This window comes from Ptychodera flava, chromosome 8 (assembly GCF_041260155.1).
Source record: "Ptychodera flava strain L36383 chromosome 8, AS_Pfla_20210202, whole genome shotgun sequence".
Classification (NCBI taxonomy): domain Eukaryota; kingdom Metazoa; phylum Hemichordata; class Enteropneusta; family Ptychoderidae; genus Ptychodera; species Ptychodera flava.
Genome location: NC_091935.1, coordinates 23175600 through 23199258, shown reverse-complemented (window position 1 = coordinate 23199258; position 23659 = coordinate 23175600). Strand labels below are relative to the sequence as shown.

Genomic DNA, 23659 nt, shown 5'->3' with positions numbered 1-23659 from the left:
CTGTCTGTCTGTTGGTCCGATATCTCAAAAACGACTTATCAGATCAGAATCAAATCTGGTACATATATTCTGTTAGCAAATGGCAAGAACTGATTTAATTTAGTTTTTGGTGGGTGTGGCTTGCATACTTTTTGCTCATTTACATAATTAATGATTTTAGAAAAAACGGATATACATTAAAAACGACTACACACAATTTGATGAGATTTGCTACAAATGTTGATCACACCAAGATATATCAGCAGTGGGAACCATTAAGGGGTGACATGAAAGATAAATGCCAATTTGCATATTTAATGAACTTTCCTAACTAGGGATATATATCTGATTTGACTTGATCAAAATTAACCAAACTTGGTATGTATATTAAAGATACTATGATTTAACATTATTGAAAGTCATTAAGCGTTTTAACTTCAGCCAATTCCTAATTTGCATATTTCATGAACTTTGTTAATTAGGGATATATATTTGAAATGACTGGACCAAAGTTGACGAAACTTGCTACATGTATTGAAGCCACTATGATTCAACATTTTTGAAAGTCATTAAGCATTTTTACTTCAGCCAATTCCGAATTTGCATATTTAATGAACTTTCCCAATTAGGGAAATATATCTGAATTAACTTGATTGTAGTTGTTGAAACTTGCTATACACATCAAAGATACTGTGATATAACATTATTGAAAGTCAAAAGACATTTTTACTTCAGCCAAAACCTAATTTTAATATTAAATGAATTTTCATAATTAGGGATATTTATCTGAATTGACTTGATCAAAATTGATGAAACTTGCTATGTACATTAAAGACACTATAATACAACATTATTGAAAGTCATTAAGCATTTTCTCTTCAGCCAATTCCTAATTTGCATATTTAATGATCTTTCCTAATTAGAGATATATATCTGAATTGACTTGACCACAGTTGACAAAATTTGCTACACATATTGCAGATACCATGATACAACATTATTGACAATCATTAAGCATTTTTACTTAAGCCAATTCCTAATTTACATATTTAATGAACTTTGCTTATTAGGGATATATACCGGGATTTACTTGATCAAAGTTGGCAAAATATGCTATGTACATTGATGATTATACCAGGTACTAGGTTAAAACAATATCGAAAGTCATTTCACATTTTCATGTCAGCTAATTTATAATTTGCATATCTCACAGCTCGGCATATATGGCTTGAAGACATGGCCAACAGTAATTACACTTGCTATATAAAGTGGTGGTACAATAAACGCAGTCAAATAACTTTAATATTTTTATTTCAGCTAATTACATATTTGTATACTTCATGACCTTTTAGAATTAATCGGCGGTGATTATTGTTCATTATGTTGATCATAATAATTTCAATGAAGTTTCAAACATGTGGCAAAGGTTCAAATTTACACATAACCTCAATATATAATGAAACACGTGAGCATTTACAGTTCATATCTGGTATCATGGTTGTGGTCACAGGCGCCGTGAAGTATACATAGAAAGGAAGAAGGGCCTGGGTATATGGGTCGGACGGCAACCCAGGCAAAAAAAAACCTCGAGCTACTGTACTGCAGCTAGGTTGTGTGCAGACCTCCATGGTTTATGATAGCAAACTTTAATAACTATTTACTTATTTGATTTTCCTAGCCTGCAGAGCTTTTTTCATGACTTGGTTGCATTTCCCTTCTTCTTGATATAATAAGTATGCGGTATAGTTTCATTGGCCATTTATAGACAAAGTTCTTCCTCACAGGTGTTATGTGGACTGGGTAGTTTTTAAAAGACTTAGCGTAGTTCATGCCACAGTCACCTGTGGTCTCCGCTCTGCGTCTATGTGCCTCACAGATGTGTGCACATTGTTAATATTATGCCTGAGAAGAAAGTCAGGAAACCAAATGGCTATTTCGTATAGGGACTATGCCACCATGTCATTTTCGGCGTTCAATTTTACTGTGAAAATTAGAAAGTTCATTAATCATGTAAACCATCAATTTTCCCCATCGTTCTCTCAATTCATACCGGATACTTAATTTGCTTCAAAAATGCTCGTTTCGTGTGATTTTTGGCTGAATTCGATGGACACATCACCAAAACATAAGCGTGAGCAACATTCCGGTCACCTCGCACTGCACAATAATTGGGCACCTCTACTTCACTGATGTTGGCACTGCCTATCCATACGGGGTGACTAGAATGTTGCTGATCACGCTAGGGTTTTGGCGAGCGAGGTGTCTTTCAAACTCGGCAGAAAATCACACGAAAATTCATACCTGATACTTCATCCGCTTACAAAATGCTCATTTCCTGTGATTTTCGGTTGAGCTGAAGAGACACATCGTCAAAACATAGCTTAAGCAACATTTCAGTCACCGCGCATGGGTAGTTGCCGCAAATGACTGGAAAGCTTTGTTTTTTGAAAAAGATGAATTTATTTCAATAAAATAGAGAGAGAGCGTCTTTACCATCAACAGCATTATATACAGCGCCCTCAATAGTTTAAACTTCAAAAAACCACCGGCATCATGGCATATTGTCTCGTGTTTTCCTTTTCTTTTCCTGTCTATGCTTCAAACAGCATAGCTTGCTTTTAGCAGTAAGTTGAGTTAGGCAACTATGATATGATTGGACAGTATTTTTTCTCTTTCATTCTTGTTATTTATTACCGAATAATATTATTAATTTTTAATCTCTGAATTAAAGAAGATAGGCCATGAACTGTGCATGTCACTGAGTTTTTCTGTTCTTCTACCAACAGCCAATATTGGCCGTTTTTCCTCAGGGTTCTTTCGACAACAAGTTTTAATGTTTGATAGAAAAATAGAGGATACCCTGCTTTTGGGAAAAATACAATGCAGTTCTGCCGATGGTGAAGGATGATTATAACTTGAATACTGTTGATAAACATGAAATATTTCTGTCAATGTTGTATACTTACAAAAGAACCTTACAGTTTTCATGCCTAATGTGCGTAGATGTAGTACAGACCCTGTTATTAATACATTCATGATGATGAATATTCTTCATAAAAACTTAATATTTCTTTTCATTATTGTATACTTACAAAAGTACCCTACAGCTCTTGTATCCTAAATGATGATCAGTATTTATGCCAAAGTCACAAAGTTGTAGCGCAGACCCTCAAATATAGTTACAGCAGCAGCATTGCGCAGCAACTTAACATGCAGTCACAGTACTCCCTCGGCAGACTCTCTAAAACATGCAAAATTGTTTAGAGAGTCTGCCACGAGCAGTACAAGTGTAAAGGATTTTCTTTACTATATATATTAAAGTGAAAAAGGCATTTTTATGGATAAATAGAACTTTAAGAGTTAAACCAAATTTGAAAATCTATTTTTGCCAGCAGTAATAGAATACACCTCAAAGCGTGACACTCTATATAGAATGAAATGTCTTTTTGCTAAAAACGTCTGTGAACCACGTTGACAATTCAAAGCAAAAATATTGTTCCGTAATAATTAGTCATGGACTATTTGGCCATTTCCTTAATTCTCAGGTATGGACTGACCCTGCCTTATTTTCTGCAACCGTTTTTAAGTTATTTTATCAAGCACGGTACACATCCACCTACCTATATCTACCTATACCTACATACACACATACTTACATACGCACACATATAGACATACCTTCCTCCCTACCTACATACATATACCGTACATGCATGCATATCTTCATATATGAAAATTTTTTACCAATATATACACTGCGCTTGTCAGGTTTTGAATCATGCATGGTGACATTGTCAGTTCATACAGTATGACCAAATCCATCAGGCAGTAGCTTGTCAGTACCTGCACACTGACAGTACCACACCAGTTATTCATCATAAAGACATTCCAAGGTACATCCTCCCCTATTCCATGCAGTCTTCTTTTCAGATTCTTGGAGTAAACTCATGAAATGTACTTGGGGTAATATTACATTTAGGCTGGGCAAGCTAAAATAGAATCACATTTCACAAGCCTTCTTCATCAAGGATGGTGTGTGGACTTATGCTTCAGATAGTCAATTTCTTTTGGTTGAAAATACGTTATGTAAATTTTGCTAGTTTAAATGACCACAAATTGACCACATGATTCAACAGTTTCTGGTAAAGATGAGTATATTTGCTGTGTTATTTTTAACATCTACACTGTGCAGGTTGGTCCAGCAATCTACCTGTACCAAGATAATAACATACGTAGTGCATTGTGCATGTGAGTATTTCAAGCCCTGATACCACTACTAATACTTTATATAAATTTCATTTTATTATATATATTATAAGTATACAAGGCAGTTTTTATAGATAAAAAGCGTCACATTGAATCTGAAATAGTTCTGATCTATCTGCAAACATAAAATACACACAGGTCACTGACATTTTACAATAAGTTAAAATTCAAATACATTTTTCTGACTTCTAAAATCACAATTAAGTACACAAATGTCAATATTGACACGACAACACAGGCAGAGCATAATTACACGAAAGATTCGGGCCCTTGAATAAGCTTGCACAAATTTCAAGTACTTGTACATGTTTTGAAGCCATGTCTGTTGTTGTCCTTCTGGCTGGAAAGTGTGGAATTGTACTATAAATATTCCAGTATTCATTTCAATGGTGAAATATAAGTCTAGTTGTACTCAACGGTGTGTACAGCTGGCGTTAGAAAATGATGACAGAAAACTGGATACAAGAACTTCAATATATTTGCATAGGTAGAACAAAATTGTGTGGTGAAACACAAGCTTCATCTACATGTACATATCACTACTAAAATTATATTGCCAAAATCACAGGGGCCTGTCATGTTGTGCTTTGCACTGCTATTGCTGGATATATAAATAAGTTTTACAACTTGTATTAAATTTGAACTGATATTACACATTTTGGTTTATTTTGCAGCAACATGAGTAAAAAGTTGTGAGATTTCATGTCTTGTTTGTGGAATTTTTTTTATTTCACACTCTCTTGAAGATTCTGAACTTGTTTGATTAACCCTGTGAGTGCCAAAGTCAATTTTTGTTGCCTGTATAAAATATACCTCAGTCAATTTTTGTCAGATTTTTGCCAAAAGTTTGATTTAAAAACTGTGGCTAATGAAATGTTGAGTCCATTTGGTCCAAATGATTATTTGAAAAAAATTACAGAAAAGTTCATAAAAATTGGGAAAATGTTGCACTAAAATTTTGGTGGGAAAAAATACAGCACTCAAAGGGTTAACAATCTGCGTTCAGTTGCCAATCAAAAACGGTTTTTCTCAGACAACAGTTAATCTGCATCTGCATTGTGATAGCCACACTTTCAGTTACTGATTGACAAACTGATTGTCGGTTCTGTGAGAGTCTGGTCAACCTATGCTTAGCAATGTCAAAACAATGAAATGATCTAACACAGTACCTGTGCTTCAGTGGCTATAAAAACAACATAGGGCTCACAGACTGCAGTTGCAGATGACACTTGGAAAGACCTGTAACTAGCTGTGCCATATGGAAGTATCAAACCTCACTATTGCATTGTATGCAAAATTCCTGGGGATGAGGTTGATGCCACAGGCCCTGAGAAGGAGTTATCAGACTTGCACATAAACCTGAGATACAATTTAACTTTCACTTATAGCCCAATGTCTGTAACAAAAATATGGCTTCAGATGTTATAAATAGGGAAATATGAACGAAAATAAATAAATCCTGTCCTTATCAAGAGAAAAGAAAACTCTTAAAATTGCATATATGTGTACTGCAAATGGAATCTGAAACAAAATACGATAAACAAAATAGTTGTACTTACAGCCTCTGTTTTGAAAGTCAATTTCAATAATGCAAATCTCTCAAAGTTGATATCGGGTGCCGACAACTTACAGACACTTTCAGCCCTATGTCCCTGTGTATACCGATATTTCACTCATCCTACTGAAAATACTGGGAATGTACAAAAAATGTCTGGGGATGGAAAAGTACATGATCACTGCCCTTTCTCTTGTACTTTTTACATATGGAATGTATGATATGATATTTCAGTTTACAAGCATATTCCATCTTTCACTCGAAACTCCTTCTCAGGGGGTAAGCAAATCCAAAAGAATGCTGTATAGATTGCCAACTTGCCGATGAATTTGCTCACTGTGGCATTAGTACTGAGTTAATTGCACTCTGTTAAAAAAAACCAGACTGTTAAAATATCAACATCATACAGTGACAGTGATACCTGAAAACGTTTTTGTTTACAATTTGTTCCATTATTAAGTAAACTCTCTTTGGTTACTTCATAGATATTGTGAAAATGCCAGTATTTGACTTGTCAACACTACCTGTCTGGAGTACTGTTATTGCAGACAATATCAGGGCTGAGCAAATTAAGCCATGGGCCTAAGCCTGTGGTCTAGTAGTTTTCAATGGCTTTTTGCTTTTGCTGGAAACTGAAGGTGGGTTACTGATTTTATTTAGTTACTAGACCATTGGCTAATCAATCAAAAGATGATTTGCTCATCCTGGATATAGATTACAGTTACACCAGTAACTGTAATCACACAAAAATGCATCCACAACACTACACATGTTGTATTTGTCAAGCTTTCTAGAAAATACCTAGCAAATACACACTGATTGAAATCCCTGAAATTATCCAAATTTACATTTACTGGGTCTTTAAAATTCATCTTTTACATGCTGGAGCAATTTTGCAGTGTGTAAGCTGGCAGAAAATAGCTCTTTAAATCAAAATTCAAAATATTAGAAGAAAATTTAAAATCCTCAAAATTAGATTATTTACACACAACCGTAATAGCACAAATAACACCATTGTTATACAATACTTTTCTGTACAAACTACACTACTGGTATTAAATATTAGCATTAATACTGTATGGAAGACAAAAAATCCTTTGCCGTCTATGTACGTGTCATTAAGCCAAGTGGTACCTTTGACTTTTATCTTCGTAAATAATGCTTCTTGTAAATGGAAAGGTATGTCTGAAGACCAACTTCAGATATATCACTGCATGGCTCAAACTTTTCTTATATTGAGGTTACAAACTTGTTTAACCTTTTCACCCCAATTCCCTGTACAGGTCCACACTTACCATCGATAACAATGGGTTTGGACCAAAGCATGTAGTGAAAGGGTTAATGCCCATGAAGCATAAAATGCTGTGGCACAGTGACTTTTGAAATTCATGTAACTGGAGGGAGGAAATTTCACACTTGACGAGTATCACATGTACATATGGCAAGGGGCTGTCTGTCTCATAGCAGATATTTGCAAAAATATCGGAATGGGCACCTTATGTTCAAGCAGCATCTTCCTACTATGTAAATAACTTACAAGCACAGAATTTCATTTAAAGATTTTGTATTAGTAAAGGCACTCAGAAAATGTAAAAGATTGAAATACTTGTGGCTCAGTCTCTCTCAGTAAATTTTTACCAGTGATTAGCTACTGCTGCTAAGTTGATGATGGCAAGAAGACGGGACATCCTGAATCCATCTCTGGTGATGGACGCTGGCAGGAACTGGCTGTATACAGTCAAAATGGAAGGCACTGATGATATGCTTGGTCACTTTTCTGAAAAATGAAACAACAGGACAGTAAAGTGATACGAGTGAGTGATTCAACTACAAAGCGGAAATCTGGTGTCACTGTTGTGTTCACCAGCAATTTTGCCAGGGAATATAATGAATTGCAGTCTATGGACTAAGATTATCGGTATGACGGTTTGAGTCATCAGGTGATAGTACTTTGCTGTACCGGTGCATTCAGACGTAGCAAATTCAAATTACTTAAAAAAGAGTGAACTCTACATTGAAGGGAATGGGAATATACCCATTGTCAAGAACCGTCAAAGAAACTTCAAATAAATTCCTTTAGTGCTTGCATTCGTATACCTGGCCATGGTCACTCCACGTTGAGTGACCATGACCTGCCCACTGAAAACACTAACAGTCACCATACGCTAGCCATTTGGACATTCAATACCATCATTTTTGCTCAAAAAGGTATACGACTTCAAATTTTCCAAAACAAATTAGCAGTTCGTTTGAGGGGGCATTCATGGTACAATACCAGTATGTCATACTGTGCAAAGACAAATTCAAAGTAAAATGAGAATTAAAGTTTAAGAAAAGCTCTTATTGGTCTACAGTACAACACTCTGAGCTTGGCCTGTAGCAATCCTTTTGAATTCTTTTGAATGCTTTCTTTTTACCAGTGTTATTCCTGTCAATAATACATTAGTAATTGTATAACTGTAGAACTTGTCTGGTATACACACACAATGTATATCTGCCTGGGAACAACTAACGAGGTGATATAGGATGCATATAGGAAGGGTCTTCTCAATGAAGACAGCTGTGCAAAAACAACAAATTTCAATCTGTGAGAGTGTGTACTTTGCGCATCTCACCCAATTCATAAAGCAACTTTAAAGTATGCTGCAGCAAATGCAAATAGAAATAAATACAAAGTGGTAAGCTGTGAGTACATACACAAAACTTTACATCTCAGCAATTGGTTCCATAGCCTTATGCAAGATCTGAGGTGTCCACTATGACCTTGATGAACATGGCATCATCTTTAACGTAGGCATGATGAGTGCTGTCAACTTGAGATATTGGCATAAACAGAGGACATCCAGAAGCGATATTCATGTTGGAGGTCGGCCGTTTGAATGAACTTGAAGTTGGATCAGGGCGGAAGGCGTCAATAATATGCTCACGGTTGTTCTGGTCCAAGAGCATGAAAGTAACCTACATGTAAAGCCAAATGACAGGAACATGATTATATGGAACGGTCTGATGAAAAACTACAGTGATCCATTCACACTTTTCTGTTCAGTTTTTGTTTTAAATAGGAAGCGACTTATTTTGCTCCATCAACTAAATCCTGCTAAAGGATTTAGCCGTCACACATCTGCTGTTACTCTGAATGCTTGAGAAGAAAGTCTGGATACCTTAATGAATTAAATTCTATTTGACCCAGGAAATTTTGTTATTTAAGGATTTATCCAGTACACGTTTTGTGCAAGTTAAATGGTTGTCCATAGATAAAAAATTACTTCAATGTTTTTCTGTTAATGACATTAAAGTTTGTTGAATGATAATGGCAGCTGTTTCCTTGATGATAATAATCAAAATTGCTGTCCCATTATGATATTTGCAAGTTCTTTTCAAAAATGAAATACCAGTAATTATTTTTTTAAACCCCTCTTTGGATACTGAGTAATTGATATCAGTGAATGTATATGTATAATCTCCACTGGCAAACGATATCTATGAAAATTTGCAATGGAACTTATTTTAAAACCACTGTGACTCTAAACTTGAAAATTTGTTCATCAGATTTGTCTTGTTTGTCCATATCACTTTCTGGGTCTGATCTCTGCAGTGTTACAACATGACAAATGCAGCTGTCAATGATAACAACCGACTTTACAAGTGTACAGGCTGTGATGACTTGCTTAATACTTGATATTTCAGTATGTTTCAGAGGCTTTGATAAAGAAAACTTGTCAGAATTTAAAATTATGAGGACTGAGTTGTATGACAATAGAAAGTTATGCTTTAAATGTACCTTTTGTCGGAAAGGCCATTTCAATAAGGCATCAAAGGGTCCCTTCATGATGGCAAGAAACAAAGACATGTAGGTGCCCTTTCCCATACCATCCCATTCAGGTAAAGTCTGGCGCACATCTTGTAACCATAGCGACTTGTGAAGAAGCAAGGTGAGTAGATTGATGTGGTTCTGCCAGATATGGCATCTTGTCGTTTTTTCCGGATGTCACTGACGTTCCAGACCAGGATTCCATCGTAAGAAACTTGCTCCAGTGATAGCATATACAGATCCTGTTGGGCGAGGGCTTCATCTTGCAATGCATTTCTTTCATCTTGTTCTCTGCTCTGTCTCTGCAGGGACTCAATACGTTCTGCATCCCTTCGTCTCTGCTGTGCCATCGCGGTACACTCTTCCCCTAGATTCATGACCTGAAGAAATATTTCCACCAGTCGCATACGCAGTCTTTCTTCCCTGTCTCTCAACAGGGTATGTTGAATCTCCAACTGATTCATCAAGCTTTCACTCTCATTGTCATACTCTGGTGAAACCTCCCTCCTTTCTGAAATATTTGGTTCCTGTAAGAGTTAAGTTACAAGAAGACATAGTAGTGTACATGTAAGTAGATTGATGTGGTTCCCCCAGACATGGCTTTGCGGTACATTTACATGTAGACTGGTACTACCTGATGGATGCTCAAAAATGAGAGTTACAGAACAGTGGGATTTACTGGTATGTCTATACATTTATCTATGTATAAGGGAACGAGCACAATTAACGGCAGGGGGGGGGGGGCGGAAGAGAAAATATGTGGTGCGTATATTTTTTACAGGCCCCCCCCCTAACACCAGCAAAAATTTTAGTGGCCCCCCATCACCGGCAACAAATTTTTGTGCCCCCCCCCTCCCCAAAAAAGAAGATTACATAGGTACAAAGTTGTACACATATATATAATCCTTATAACTTTTAATATATGCTTTAGTGAAAACAACATTCTTGCATTCTTGAAATAAATAATAAACAAATAAATATATAAATAATAAACAATAAATAACTTTACTTCAACTGAGTATCTGTATGATGTTTTCAGATGTTGGGGAAAAATGTATAACATGACCGTTGTGATTTCAATGCACTTTCCACAACCCAGTGTCTGCCTTTCTATGACTACCCAAGATATTCAATGTTACTCCACTGTAATGACAGTCTGCCATTGGAATAGTCCTTCATGGGCTAACTATAAAAGACCCATTAATGCCATTTTTCCTCCCTTTTTTCAGTATTTTTTCCTGTGTGTCCACTACGTATTCTAGTTTTGAACTGCCTATTAGCCAGTCCACATTCCTGTGTGGAACAGGTTGAATGGTTATTTGAGGAAAAATAGGCAGTCCATAGCAGTCCAACCTGCCACATGCCAGTATTGGAAATATGACATGTTAAAATTTGAACATTCATCACTGGCTATGAATGTGAAATCAGACTCAGCCATGTGAAGTAACCATTCATTAGCAGTCCTATTGAATTCATGATAGAAGGGAGATTGTCAATGGATTGAATGGTAGCTTACACATGTGGCGGTAAAAATTTAGACATGCATTAATAAACTCCAAGGACTGACTTGTTGTCAATTCTCATGTTTTCACATCCCTATTGTCTATTTAATCTAAATAAATTAGGCGGCACTGAGAACAATTTGACTGGTAAATGTGACCCATGTGCCATTCCTATAGTGCAAACATGAGTAATTTCACCTGAAAAACTTAACCCAAGTAAAATCAACTACAGAAGCAACGGTTTGCCATTTTAAAGTGACAGTATAAAGCTGTAAGTTTTTGATTTGTTAATATTTTTGTTATGTATCAACTGCACTTACTTCATTGGTTCACAAATTTAAGTGAATTAGCTCGTTGATATTATCAATACAACCAACATACACTTTGTGTGCATGTATATTATAAAAGTTCACTGTTATTGTGTTCAATTGAAGTTTAGTCCAGACCAAAATGTGTTTACCAACAATAACAATGCTGACTGTACATAATACAGGTTGTGAAGACTGGATATTTGAACGTGTTTTAGAAAATAGAATAACATTAGCAATACTGGCTAACATGATTTTGAAAAGAGAGAAAAACCTGTAGTCGATGTACGAAGAACACAATTTCTGCCAAAATTATGAAGTTACAGCCTATCCCTTAAATATAATTAGCATTGGTTTCATTCATCTCCATTCAAAAAAACGAGACCAGGGATTTTCAGTATAAACCAATGAATATGACAAGAGGGAAGTCATGCAGATGGCTGCAAACGTCTGTGAGCAGCCTCTAAATTAAATCAGCACAGATCAAATTTTAAACATCGTTATTTTTATTTTCAAAATGTGCAATAATAAACACATGTTCACCGCTAAATATTCCATATGATCGGAACCTGCATTCTATTGAAAGGTACTCACATTTTCAGACCTAATATGGTTGGATCTGTCATTAAATTTTTCTCATACGGTCCACGTTTTCGCGTACGTCCGTCAGCAATTGGCTATGATGTGCAGTCATGTACATGTACGTCAGATCATCACACAACGACGAACACAAGCTTGCGACGGTTCTGCATCTGCCATTGTAAAACTTTCGCGATTACAACTTACATAAAACTTAATGGAAACGCAGTACAGGTACTGTTCATCCCCAAACCGTTCAAAAGTCGAGCCGGATGGACTAACGGTTCTGACGATGTATGATGTCGTGACTTTGGAAAGAGTTGTGTTGGAAGAGTGGACGGGACGCAACAGGGTATGAACGTAAGGGTCCCGTAAATGAGTACGCTTGGATTTAACGAGGCTGATCAGAATTGCAACAGGGTTCACTTAGTGTGTTGGACGTCCGTATTTTAACTGATCTCTTCATATAAAGTCAATTTCTGCTTATTAGAAAAATCTAAAAGAACAGTTTACGCGTACTTGAAATGTCAAAATTTTGCGACGATCACGACCCTTGACCTTTCGAATTTGACCAATGCTTTGTGTTCCCACGCAACGATCGTTATCGGATATCACATTGCATCTCTCAAATGAGATTGCGCAGATTTTTTTGAAGTAATGGCTGTTCAGACCAGCTGAATCTTACGAATTATGGCTGATTTCTCGGTCATTTCTTCCCCCAGTGACGACACATTTTGAGTCAAAACAGCAAGTGAGTTAGGTCTAAGTGGTAATGTTTCAGTTGGCATGAAGGTAAAGTGTATTTCCCCGCGACAGTGTTGGATGCAGTGACCGAGATAGCAAGTCGTCGTGGACGATAATTTTCCATTCATCCGGTAAGTATTTGAAATGCATATTTATAAAGGGCAATTACGAAATTAGTATGCCTTATAGAGAGGCTTTTCTCTGCACATTGATGTTTTCCTGGGAAGCTTGGTTTTGTATATGGCCCGACATTTTTAACCTGAGCTTTAGGGGTGAAAAGAAAGTACGTCTGTATACCTGGAAAGGGCGGAGGGAGGTGTACATTGTGCCCATTAACGCAAAACAAAGCTGGGCTTGAACAACGCCTAAGCTTAGTTTGCGTCCATGGTCTTACTCAGTGCAAAAACATGCTATAAAAAAAATAGACGAAATGAAAATATTAAAAAAAAACAAAACTACCGGTAGATCGTGGATGAACATGGCTATGTAAACTTATAATTGTTTGTACCACCCGGTCTTACTTGCATTTTTTACTTCTCTTGTACATGGTTACTTTTAAAATCCATTGTTAATATGATATTGCCAGGTAAGAAGCCTTGTATTGAAAGACAGAAAAAATATTTAGAAATGTGATACGTCTTAATTTTCAAGGGACAGCAGCTGTAATTTTTAATGAGTTCAATAACTTGTTTGCCTCATGTATTAACATACTTTCTTGTATTGATTCAAATTATGAATTGTGATGCCCTCACTTTGTAAAGATGTACATAAATTAATCGGAATAGTGGCTGTGGCAACTAGTCAAGTCAATACAACGTACACAAGCCCAATACATTTCTAGACATATATGTTACACTTTCAATGTATTGATTTTGCACTCGCAAAGATGTATGTAAAAAATTCCTCTATGTGTATGTAACAAATCACACACATGTTCTGAAACTTTATTGTAAAGTTGTCATCTTAATAAATGTTGCTAAGTTCATTCTCTTCTTTCTGTTTCATTTCAGTGTGCATGTCAGCCAAGGCCCAAGAAAAATTCGGCAAGAATAATCATGACTTAAGTAAAGAAGTCTTCAATGTCAAATTTCAAAACAAAATAGGACATGAAAGACGAGACTTGGCCAGAGTTAAATGAACTCTTTTAAAAACTAATCTTTGACTAAATCACTTTTCACTGTGTCTATGAAATTTGTTGAAGCCAAAAATTTATTAAATTGGTCATCAGACTTACAGATATGTTTTGTGCTTTTATTTTGAACGTTTGGAAAGGTGAGTCTGCTTGTGTTTGCTGTGTTCAGGTGAGTCAGAGTTGCTTTTAACTCTGTTTGGCCTGTCTTAGTTTTAGGCCAAATATGGTTAAATTACATCTCCAACCAATTGTATCATATAATTCACCGAAAGAGGCTGTGTAAAAGTACTTGATTTTACTGGAATTTGATTTCACTTATTTGATGTTTGCTTACACCTTGCAAACATGCAAATGTAACAATGTTTACCAAATTCATAACGGCAACATCAAAATAAGTAAAATCGGGTGTCAAATCAGTACTTTTCATGGTGCTCTTTTTCTGCCAGGATGACCCTGTCATTCATATGTGCATTCAAAATAACCATTCGTTCACATGTATGTGAATGGCTAGCTCATTTAAATATTTCGGCCTATACACATGTTACCCACGTGCTTCTGAAATGAATGTGGACTGCCTGACTGCCTATTCCCTATGCACATGCATTAAGCCATGCCAACTAGCCATGTGAATGCTAATTTCACATGGTACTGACAGGCATTCCTGTTCTATAAGGGATTCCTATAGCATGATGAAATAACCAGTTTCAACCGAGCCTCTGTATCATTACCAACCATTATTACTGTTGACAAATGAAGTCAATTTTCAATAATAATATTGCTCATTTTACACATAACAACTGCATTGTGAGGTTTAAGACTTGGTATTTCATCATGCTACAAGAAGTTTAACAAGGAACTCCAGCTTCAACAAGGAACAAAAATGCTGAAAAATATTCTCTGTCTGTCATGGTGTAAAAAATTTTGGTGGCCCACCCCTTACTTTCCCTGGAATTTTCATGGCCCACCCCAAGAACACTCATTTTTTTTCGTGGCCCCCCATTTTCTCTTCCGGCCCCCCCTGCCGTTAATTGTGCTCGGTCCCTAAGTTATAAAACACAATTATGAAGTTTGGTTATTTCTGTACGAAATACTCTTTTCATAAGGAATTGATAATACTTTTCTCTGAAGATATAAACTTTATACGAAGTGAATTACATACGTATCTTCACGAAGATGCAAAACTTTTATGTTATGAGGCCAGTGCCCTTGTAATACTTATAAAGTTCCCAGTTAAATCAGTGTAATCCTGTTATGCGACAAATAAAAAGGTACTTGAGTTTTCTGATAGTAAGCGCATCCACATAGAGGCCCACAGGTGATTATTTATGGGGTGGGTGCTTATTTTGGATTTTAGTTGTGCTTGATCTTTACCACTGACATCTCAATTTGGTCACCCTTACACTAAAATCACCAATGAGCTGCAATAAAATCATAGGGAACCCAGAAATCTGGTTGTTGTTGTTGTTTATATTGTTGTTTATGTTTGTCTTGTTGTTGTTGACCAATAAAATTCAACGAAGATAACTATTGTGTTGTGGTTGTTTCAAACGTAATGTAGATGTCATAAGAAACGCTACAACGGGACACTATCATTCTTTGACCCGATGTAACTCTATGCCAACGTACACTCTCTTCCCACACTTAAACAAGGGGCCCGGTGCAACCTCAGCCACCTTCCAGCTCATGCATCCCAATTTCAGAGCCCTAAAATAACACTCTATTCGGTATTCATGAGCGATTGAGTGAAAAGTAGCATGACAAGACCTCAAATAGAGATAATAAAGCTAATGTGCGGTTTGCATTACTTCTCATTGCGAATATCACTGGAAAAACTGCAATTTCATGTCGTTGCATGATTTTTTACTCGGTTTGAAGGGCCAAGGCGCTGCAGAGGTTCCCAATAACGAGTTTTTTTAAATTAGCGAATCGCGTGGTCTGTAAAGCAAACCGTGGCCAGAGCTTGTTCACCCGAGATTTTGTGATGTTGTGAATTACGCTCACTTTGGTTTATTTTGCCTTTCAAACCTACTGACCCAAGTTGGGTTGTCGTAATTTACCATTTTGGCTACGAGACGAGACCACATGCAGCTGTCCGTGGCAGAGTTGACCTTTATGGTGACCTTTATAGATGCAGCTGACCCCCGCCACAGACAGCTAGCTGCATGCGTTTCAACAGCAAGTGCCGATTGCAGAGAGGGTTTGCATCATTTGTCGACGTAAATGCTTACTTCGATCGACGCCTTGTAGGGAAAAACGACATGATATACCCCGTGAACACCATGCTTCTACACTAAAATGATGAATGAAGTTGAACGGGGATATCGTATTGAAGAAATGCAGACTTAAACTAATTCTTGCTGGGATGACCTTGTCAAGAATAATGAATACGTCATAGTAGGCCAAGGTTTGCTTTACAGACAGTGCGATTGGCTACTTTCAAAAACTCGTGAACATGGGAGCCTGTGCAGCGCCCGGGCCCTTCAAACCGAGTAAAATCATCATACAACGACGTGAAAATCACGGTTTTTCTAGTGATTTTTGCAATGAGAGGTAAAGTAAACCCCAAATTTGCTTTGTTATGTCTATTTCAGGTCTTGTCATGCTACTTTTCACTTGATCGCTCGTGAATAGGGTGTTATTTTAGGGCTTTGAAAGTGGGATGCATGAGCTGGGATGTGGCTGAGGTTGCACCCTTGTTTAAGTCTAGGAAGAGAGTGTACGTTGGCATAGAGTTACATTGGGCCAAAGAAAAATACCGTCAAGGACACTATGTGCTCACATTTGGTTTGAATTGGTCAATTCAAGAAAAACAAGAATGACAAAAGCAAATAAAGTCTGCAACTTAGGTACAGGAAGGTCATCTTTAGGAACATGCATATCAACTTTTATAGCAATGGGACAAGCTGATCCTTAACCCTTTGCACCCTGACCCCCTGGTACTCTATGACGTCATCAGATATTTCTGTCCGAGCCGGGTTCAAAGGATTAATACACAAGCAAATGTCAACAAAAAAATAGCCAGAGAAGGCTTGATAAAAAGAAAAGGTGGGAGTGTGGGGAAAATGTACAAAGGATCTGGTAAAAAGTAATGCTACCTCATCAATCTTCTAGACCCTACCCCCTCCTGAATATCAAATATTCCAACCCTTGGTATTGACGATGTTTACAATGGCCAGATGGCAGGAAATGTATTTACAACCTTGGGGATTTTTTAATTAATGCTATGAGTGCTATCATTCAAATGTAAACAGCACTTAAGTTAGTTACAGATAGTGAAATGCCTTCCACTGTGGGGTGATTACGACATCTGGAATTATCCTGGATCCAAATTTCTCATCAGTTCTTGTGTGTCTTACATGGAAAAGTTGCAAAAATTGGTCCACAATGAAAAAATCACCTCAGCTTTGTTTTCTGGATCAAATTTTCCTACAAATTGGTACTAAATATGACAAAATTATGTTCACAGCCTTCAAAACAGTCTCACAACATATCCTGGGTTGGTGTTGGTCATTTAAGGTCATAACCTGAGAAAATAACTTACAATATACAAATTTTGGGGTTTCCCAAACACTTTGAGCACAAAATTTATCTAATAACATCGCTCGGGACTTTATACCAAATTACAAAGCTATCAGACAAGTAATTTTGAGAACACGTTTTCTTGACCAAAAATGAAAAAACTGTCTTAAAAAATACAAATTCGTATATTTCAGGACAAGTTCCACATATATAACTATTGTCATCCCTGGACATCTGCATACCAAATATAAAGCTGTCTGTCCAGCGGTTTTAAAAAGAAAAGATCTTTTGACAAAAAATGACAAAAATTGCCCAAAATCAGTAATGTTGCCAATTTTGTCGTAATTTCAACAATTTAGAAGGGTAACACCCTTGCAAACATCCAACTCAATTGCAAATTTTTCAGGGAAAAAGAATTTTTAATGTAAATTTTTATGTAAAGTCAAAACAATGACCATAAAATTCAGGCAAAAATACATAATTCAAGATATCTTCACAATGTTCATAAAACTGTATAAGGTTCACCTGAGGTATTGGCACACAAATTTTCAAAGCAATCAAAATAGTGGTACTTGCACACAAATTTTCAAAGCAATCAACATAGTGGTTTTTGAGTTATTAATTCTTGACCATTTTCACATTTTTAATTTTGGCAATGCAGACTTCATTTGAACAAAATCCCATCTATAGCCCAGGATGCATCCACACACCAAATACCAAGCTGAAACGTGCAGCGGTTTGCAGTTTTTGATGTTGACAGACATTCTATACATACACACATACATACATACATTTGTGCATACAGATGCCACTGACTTCAGTTTATACGATAACCTCACATTGGTATACCGAATGTGAGCTAATGAGTGTCATTGTAGCGTTTCTTATGACATCTACATTACTTTTGAAACAATCACAACACAGTTATCCTTGTTGAATTTTATTGGTCAACAACAACAACACGACTAATAAACATAAACAACAATACAAACAACAACAACAAGAACCGGATTTCTGGGTTCACTATGATAAAAAGACTGTTGTGTGGTGACCAAAATAAAAATATTGAGGCTTAAACACTTCCTAACTCAGTGCAGCCATTTACATCAGACACCCTACTGAAAATGACTGCAAATGGAATGATCCTGAGCGAGATATTGATATATTGTAGCAGTTTATGATTAGACTTCTTTTTGTATTGTAGCAGTGTTCTTTTAGGCATGCATGTGAGTGTAAGAGTACTCTACATTATTCATAGATCAGGAAAAGTGTAACATTGTTCCTTCTGAGGCACAGGTGGATGTGTCAGCATTTGTTGAGGAAAAGATGGTAAAAGAAAAATCTCTCTCATGAAAAGGTATTCTGCAACATCTTACTCTTTATTTGTCATTGTTTCTATTCAGGGTGAGCTTCAACTCAAATATAAGCTTTTGTGAGTACTTAGTGGCGGTTGGTTACCCTAACAAATTAACATTAACGCCCTGGGCTTTATTAAGCTCCAGGTGTGCCCCTTAAAATTTCCCCATTTTTGAATAAATGCTCTGGGCCAATTGTCAGAAAAACTCCAGTATAGGGGTTCCCAAACCACATATTTATACCACAGTCCTCGTGGGCTATTCAGCTCTAGGACTATTCACCCCATAGACGAGTGTACATAAGCGAGAAACAACCCAAGTCAGGAAACAAAATGGCTATAAAAACCACGCCATGTCACATTCCGTGTCCGATTTCACTGTGAAAATTAGCAAGTTCATCTATCATAACCGTCGATCGTTCCCTATCATTCTCAAAATTCATACCTGTTACTTAATTTGCTTCAAAACGCTCGTTTCGTGTGATTTTCTGCCGAATTCGACAGACACCTCGCCAAAACCTGGGGGTGAGCAACATTCCGGTCACCTCTTGGGTACCTCCACTTTACTGACGTTGGCGCCGCCTACCCATGAGGGATGACTGGAATGTTGCTCACGCTTATGTTTTGGCCAGGTGTCTCTCGAACTCGGCCGAAAATCACAGGAAATGAGCATTTTGTAAGCAGATGAAGTATCAGGTATGAATTTTCGTGTGATTTTCGGCCGAGTTCAGAAGACACGTCGCCAAAACATAAGGCATGAACAACCTTCCAGACACCCCTCATGGGTCACCAAAGCGGCGTTAACGTCAGTAAAGTGGAGGTGCCCAACGTCCACTGTGAGGTGACCGGAATGTTGCTCACGCTTATGTTTTAGCAACGTGTCCGTCGAATTCGGCCGAAAATCACAAGAAACGAGTGTTTCTGAAGCAAATTAAGTACCAGGTATGAATTTTGAGAATGATAGGGAATGGTTGACGGTTACATGATAGATGAACTTGCTACTTTTCACGGTAAAATCGAACGTCGAAGATGACATGGTGGTACAATCCCTATAGGAAATAGCCATTTCATTTCCTGACTTGGGTTGTTTCTCGCTTAATGTACACTCGTCTATGTGGCGAATAGTTCAAGAGCTGAATAGCCCACGAGGGACTGTGATTTATACAGTGAAACTTGTACTTATGGACACCTCCCTATTAAGAACAGATTTATCGAACCAAAAGCTACACTTTGAATAGAATTTTACCTGTCTAATAGTGTGCACCTCCATAATTACAGACACTTTTTCCATTCCGGAAGGTGCGGAGCTGCATGTTGCTAACACAACTTTTTTTTGAAAGCAATATTCCTCATCTAAGATGACAAGGAAACCCTCTAATACTATATATTTCAAAAAGCACAGACTCTAAAGTGTAGTATGGTAGCAGCAGTTTACTCGAAGGTGAAGTGGGTGTCTATTTGGGGTAAAAAACCTAAATTTTAGTATTAATGGTTAAAATTAATTTAAGTTAAAAACTTGACACTATTTATGAAATGTAATATTTTGCTTGAACGAAGAGTATATGTAGAACAATACGACTATTAAATTGTATTTTGTGTTATCTATCCTCATTCTAAAATGGCAACGTTTGAAAGACTGACAGTCAAAAAAAGATTAGCAAAATAAAAATGCCCCGTATTCAAAATGTCAGAACTTTATTGCCAAACAAAATACTTGTTTGTTATATAACATTTAAAGAACATAATGTGAAATTTCAGAAAATTTGACTCAGCCAGAGTGGAATTTAAATTCTTTGGAAATTTGAAGTGGGGGGGGGGGGGGGGGGGAAATTAGCAAGGAAATTGGTTGATTTGCATACATTTGCATAAAATAAAACTTCTTTATCACGCAACTTACAACTACTTGACAAGCTAAAAGGTGAACCCAACCAATATTTTAATCTTGGGTTCACAAATTAATTAAAATTGAATGAATATTTGCAAAAAAGTGATTTTTGAGCAAAATATGCTGTGTTGGGTGCAGCGCCCCCTAAGAGACAGGTTTCACTGCATACACAAATCTTGGTAAAAACACTGCACTCCTCGACTCTTGGCATAGATCGAGTAGAAAATGTTTCCCTTGGCATTGCACAAATCTAGTACTAGACACGGCCTTTAGTTATGTGTTCACTAATGTGAAAACGAGGGATCGAGTCCTGCCCTTAAGACCTGGCAAAGTTAAGGGGTCCTCTGATAGCTTTCTGATCAGATATGATCAATTTATCTGGATATTAGCATGCTTAAACACTTTACATCTTGTTGCCAATTTACCAAAATGACAAAGATTCATGTACCATCTCAATTTTGAACTTAAACTTACCTGGGGCAGTCTTAACGTTTGACTCTCTGCATTGAAGTGAGCCTGAAAGATAAACAATAATTATGAATTTGACTTTCTCAATACAGAATATAACAAATCATGGTAGTATATAAGTTGATTGCTTGTGTCATGCTTTGGAGGGCTCAAAATTAACTTTTTTCCCTGCTAGTCCACTCGGGCTATCATTTTCTGAAGTTGGTAGCCCAGTGACAATGGCTGGTAGCCCATGCATATTTTAGTTTAGTGGATTTTTTTCATTAACAAGAGAAGAAAAATAAATTTTTCAAGATTCTGCCCATGAAGTGAATTTGTTAGTCATTTGATGTGAATACTTTATTACCCAAAGGAAACTGGTATCATTGACGACTGTGACACTAAAAAGTTTGATGACCTATCATTGTATTGACAACCCGTTTCATTCTCAGAGTTGCTTGCCAATTTTGATAGTCGTCATGGCAATGACCACCACTTTCTCAGCAGGGCTAAAACAGACCATGGGCCTTCTGTAGTAGGGAGGAGTTTGTAATTAATACATTTTGATCAAAATGCAATGAAAATACATTTTCATTGGCCATCATTTTCTGTGCATGTCATCCATTGTACATCAGTTGAGATATTGAAACGTTGTTACAAAAGTTCCACCGCACGGTGGTCTCTGTAATTTGCAAAACAAAGTAATAGTCTGGCCTTACTCTGTCCAACTGGGTTTGACTGCATTTAGCTCGTCCAAAAGTGAAAGACCGGACATGGCACGCCAAGTACTGACTGAATTTCATGTCCCAGGCTTTGGTAGTCCATGTGGGCTACCATTTCATGGACTTTGGTAGCCCCAGGGAAAAGTTGGTAGTCTGTGGACTCGGGACTACCGCTAATTTCGAGCCCTGCTTTGCTAGGCCAGGGAGCATAATCATATTTTAATTTGCCCAATTCACATGATTAAACCTTCCTGGCCTTGCTATGGATGTTTGGATCCTGCTTGTATTGGCTACGACCCCCTGGGGTCTGGCCCGGCTGCTACATATTACCACTGCCAGCAAATCTGTATGCCCTGAAACATCCAAAATTTTGAGTACCAGGCAAGAACCAGCTGGGCCATGAGGACAGCTTTAATCGCCATAATTGTGTCAATTAATGGTACATGTACTTAAGATATTTTGCACTAAGATATATTGCATGTACATGTATCATATGTGCCCAACATTTTCATGGGATGACCCACTCTTACTGGAAAGCCAATTCAACAGGGAAGGCTGTAAACAGTCCTGAAAATGTTAAATTAAGAAATGCCATGGTTGAACTAAAACAGCAATATATAGTAGGCACTGTTTTGGTGATTGTTTTTGAGTCAGATAAAGACACAAGAAAGTACATTCAAGATGAAGACATACATTTAAATTCTTGTAAAACTGCATAAAACTAATGATGGGCAGTTAGACGCAACATGAATTTCATAAACTCCATCTTGTTAACCATTAAACCAAGGCAGTCAAAGACATAATCAGTAACATATTGTCATTTCAAGAACATGTACATGTCCGCTTCAGCATATGTGAAATTCTTCAATGCAGTCCCTCAAATTCCTTTATTTTTCACTCATTTGAAAAATGTTCTGAGAAAAATGTGTGCTGAAGTTTGAGCCCTGATGACATTTGGTCAATGAAGTAGTTCATGGACTACCATCATTCTTGGTACTTTATGTGGTGATTGACTGTACATGTAACTATACAACCATGATAATACAAGTTTTGAAAAGGATACTATTAATGTACATGGAAAGACGAAATCATTTCAAATATCTTTGATACCTGTAACCAGAATGTTATAGTTCGTGTCAGAAAATTGACAAAAAATATAAATTTTGTTGTTGACACTGTACCTCATAATCTGCCAAGATTCCAGTCCAATCACAGTGATTTTGGCAACGTACATTGCATTTATTTAAGTCTCGTTTTGCAGCGTAGTCCATGTAATCTGTGGACCATAGACATATATAATTTGCCACCTCACATGTACCTGTCAATGAACATGTGTGTATACTACTGTATGGCATATGTTAGAACCTTCATGTAAATTTTTATCTTATTATACTCTTTGTACATTACCACATGCACTACAATCTCAAAAAATACTCCCTAAACTTTTAAAATGATTTTGCTGGTAATATGAGAGATCGATATGTACATGTACATGTATACTACTGTATGGCATGTGTTAGAATCTTCATGTAAATTGATAGCTTTTTACACTACTTTGTACATTACCAATTGCACTACAGTATAACAAATGATTCCTTCAACTTTTAAAATTGATTTTTTTCTAGTAAAATGAGAGATCGGTCTCTAAACGTTGCTGGAATATCAATCACTTAAAATTTGTACATGTACTAAGATTGTTTCTGTGATTAAAGCTACATGAATAACGGTCACATGAGATTTCATAAACGTAGCGTTAATGTGATATAATTGTGATAATGATAATAAATGAATCAAATTCACTCATGTAATTTTTCAGAAAACCAAGTTTCATTATAATCTTAACATATTATCAAAAA

At 36.8% G+C, this 23659-nt stretch overlaps 1 protein-coding gene across 1 annotated transcript; it reads right to left on the bottom strand.

The window, feature by feature from the left end:
- Positions 1-4889: 4889 nt before the first annotated feature.
- LOC139138812 (TNF receptor-associated factor 2-like) lies at positions 4890-23096 on the bottom strand. The gene is made up of 5 exons (XM_070707353.1): positions 22985-23096; positions 21109-21150; positions 9582-10138; positions 8498-8758; positions 4890-7577 (listed from the first exon to the last, which is right to left on the bottom strand). The coding sequence occupies exons 1-3, from the start codon at positions 23072-23074 to the stop codon at positions 9626-9628; spliced, it is 645 nt and encodes a 214-aa protein (XP_070563454.1). The 5' UTR covers positions 23075-23096; the 3' UTR covers positions 4890-7577; positions 8498-8758; positions 9582-9625.
- Between the last annotated feature and the right edge of the window lie 563 nt (positions 23097-23659).

Bases quoted from the DNA above. Each gene is read 5' to 3' on its own strand.
- LOC139138812 (XM_070707353.1), bottom strand. From the start codon at position 23,074: ATGGACTACGCTGCAAAACGAGACTTAAATAAATGCAATGTACGTTGC. The intron at 21,151-22,984 runs GTACAGTGTCAA...TTTATCTTTCAG, and splicing joins GAATCTTGGCAGATTATGAG to GCTCACTTCAATGCAGAGAG. The intron at 10,139-21,108 runs GTAAGTTTAAGT...TAACTCTTACAG, and splicing joins AAACGTTAAGACTGCCCCAG to GAACCAAATATTTCAGAAAG.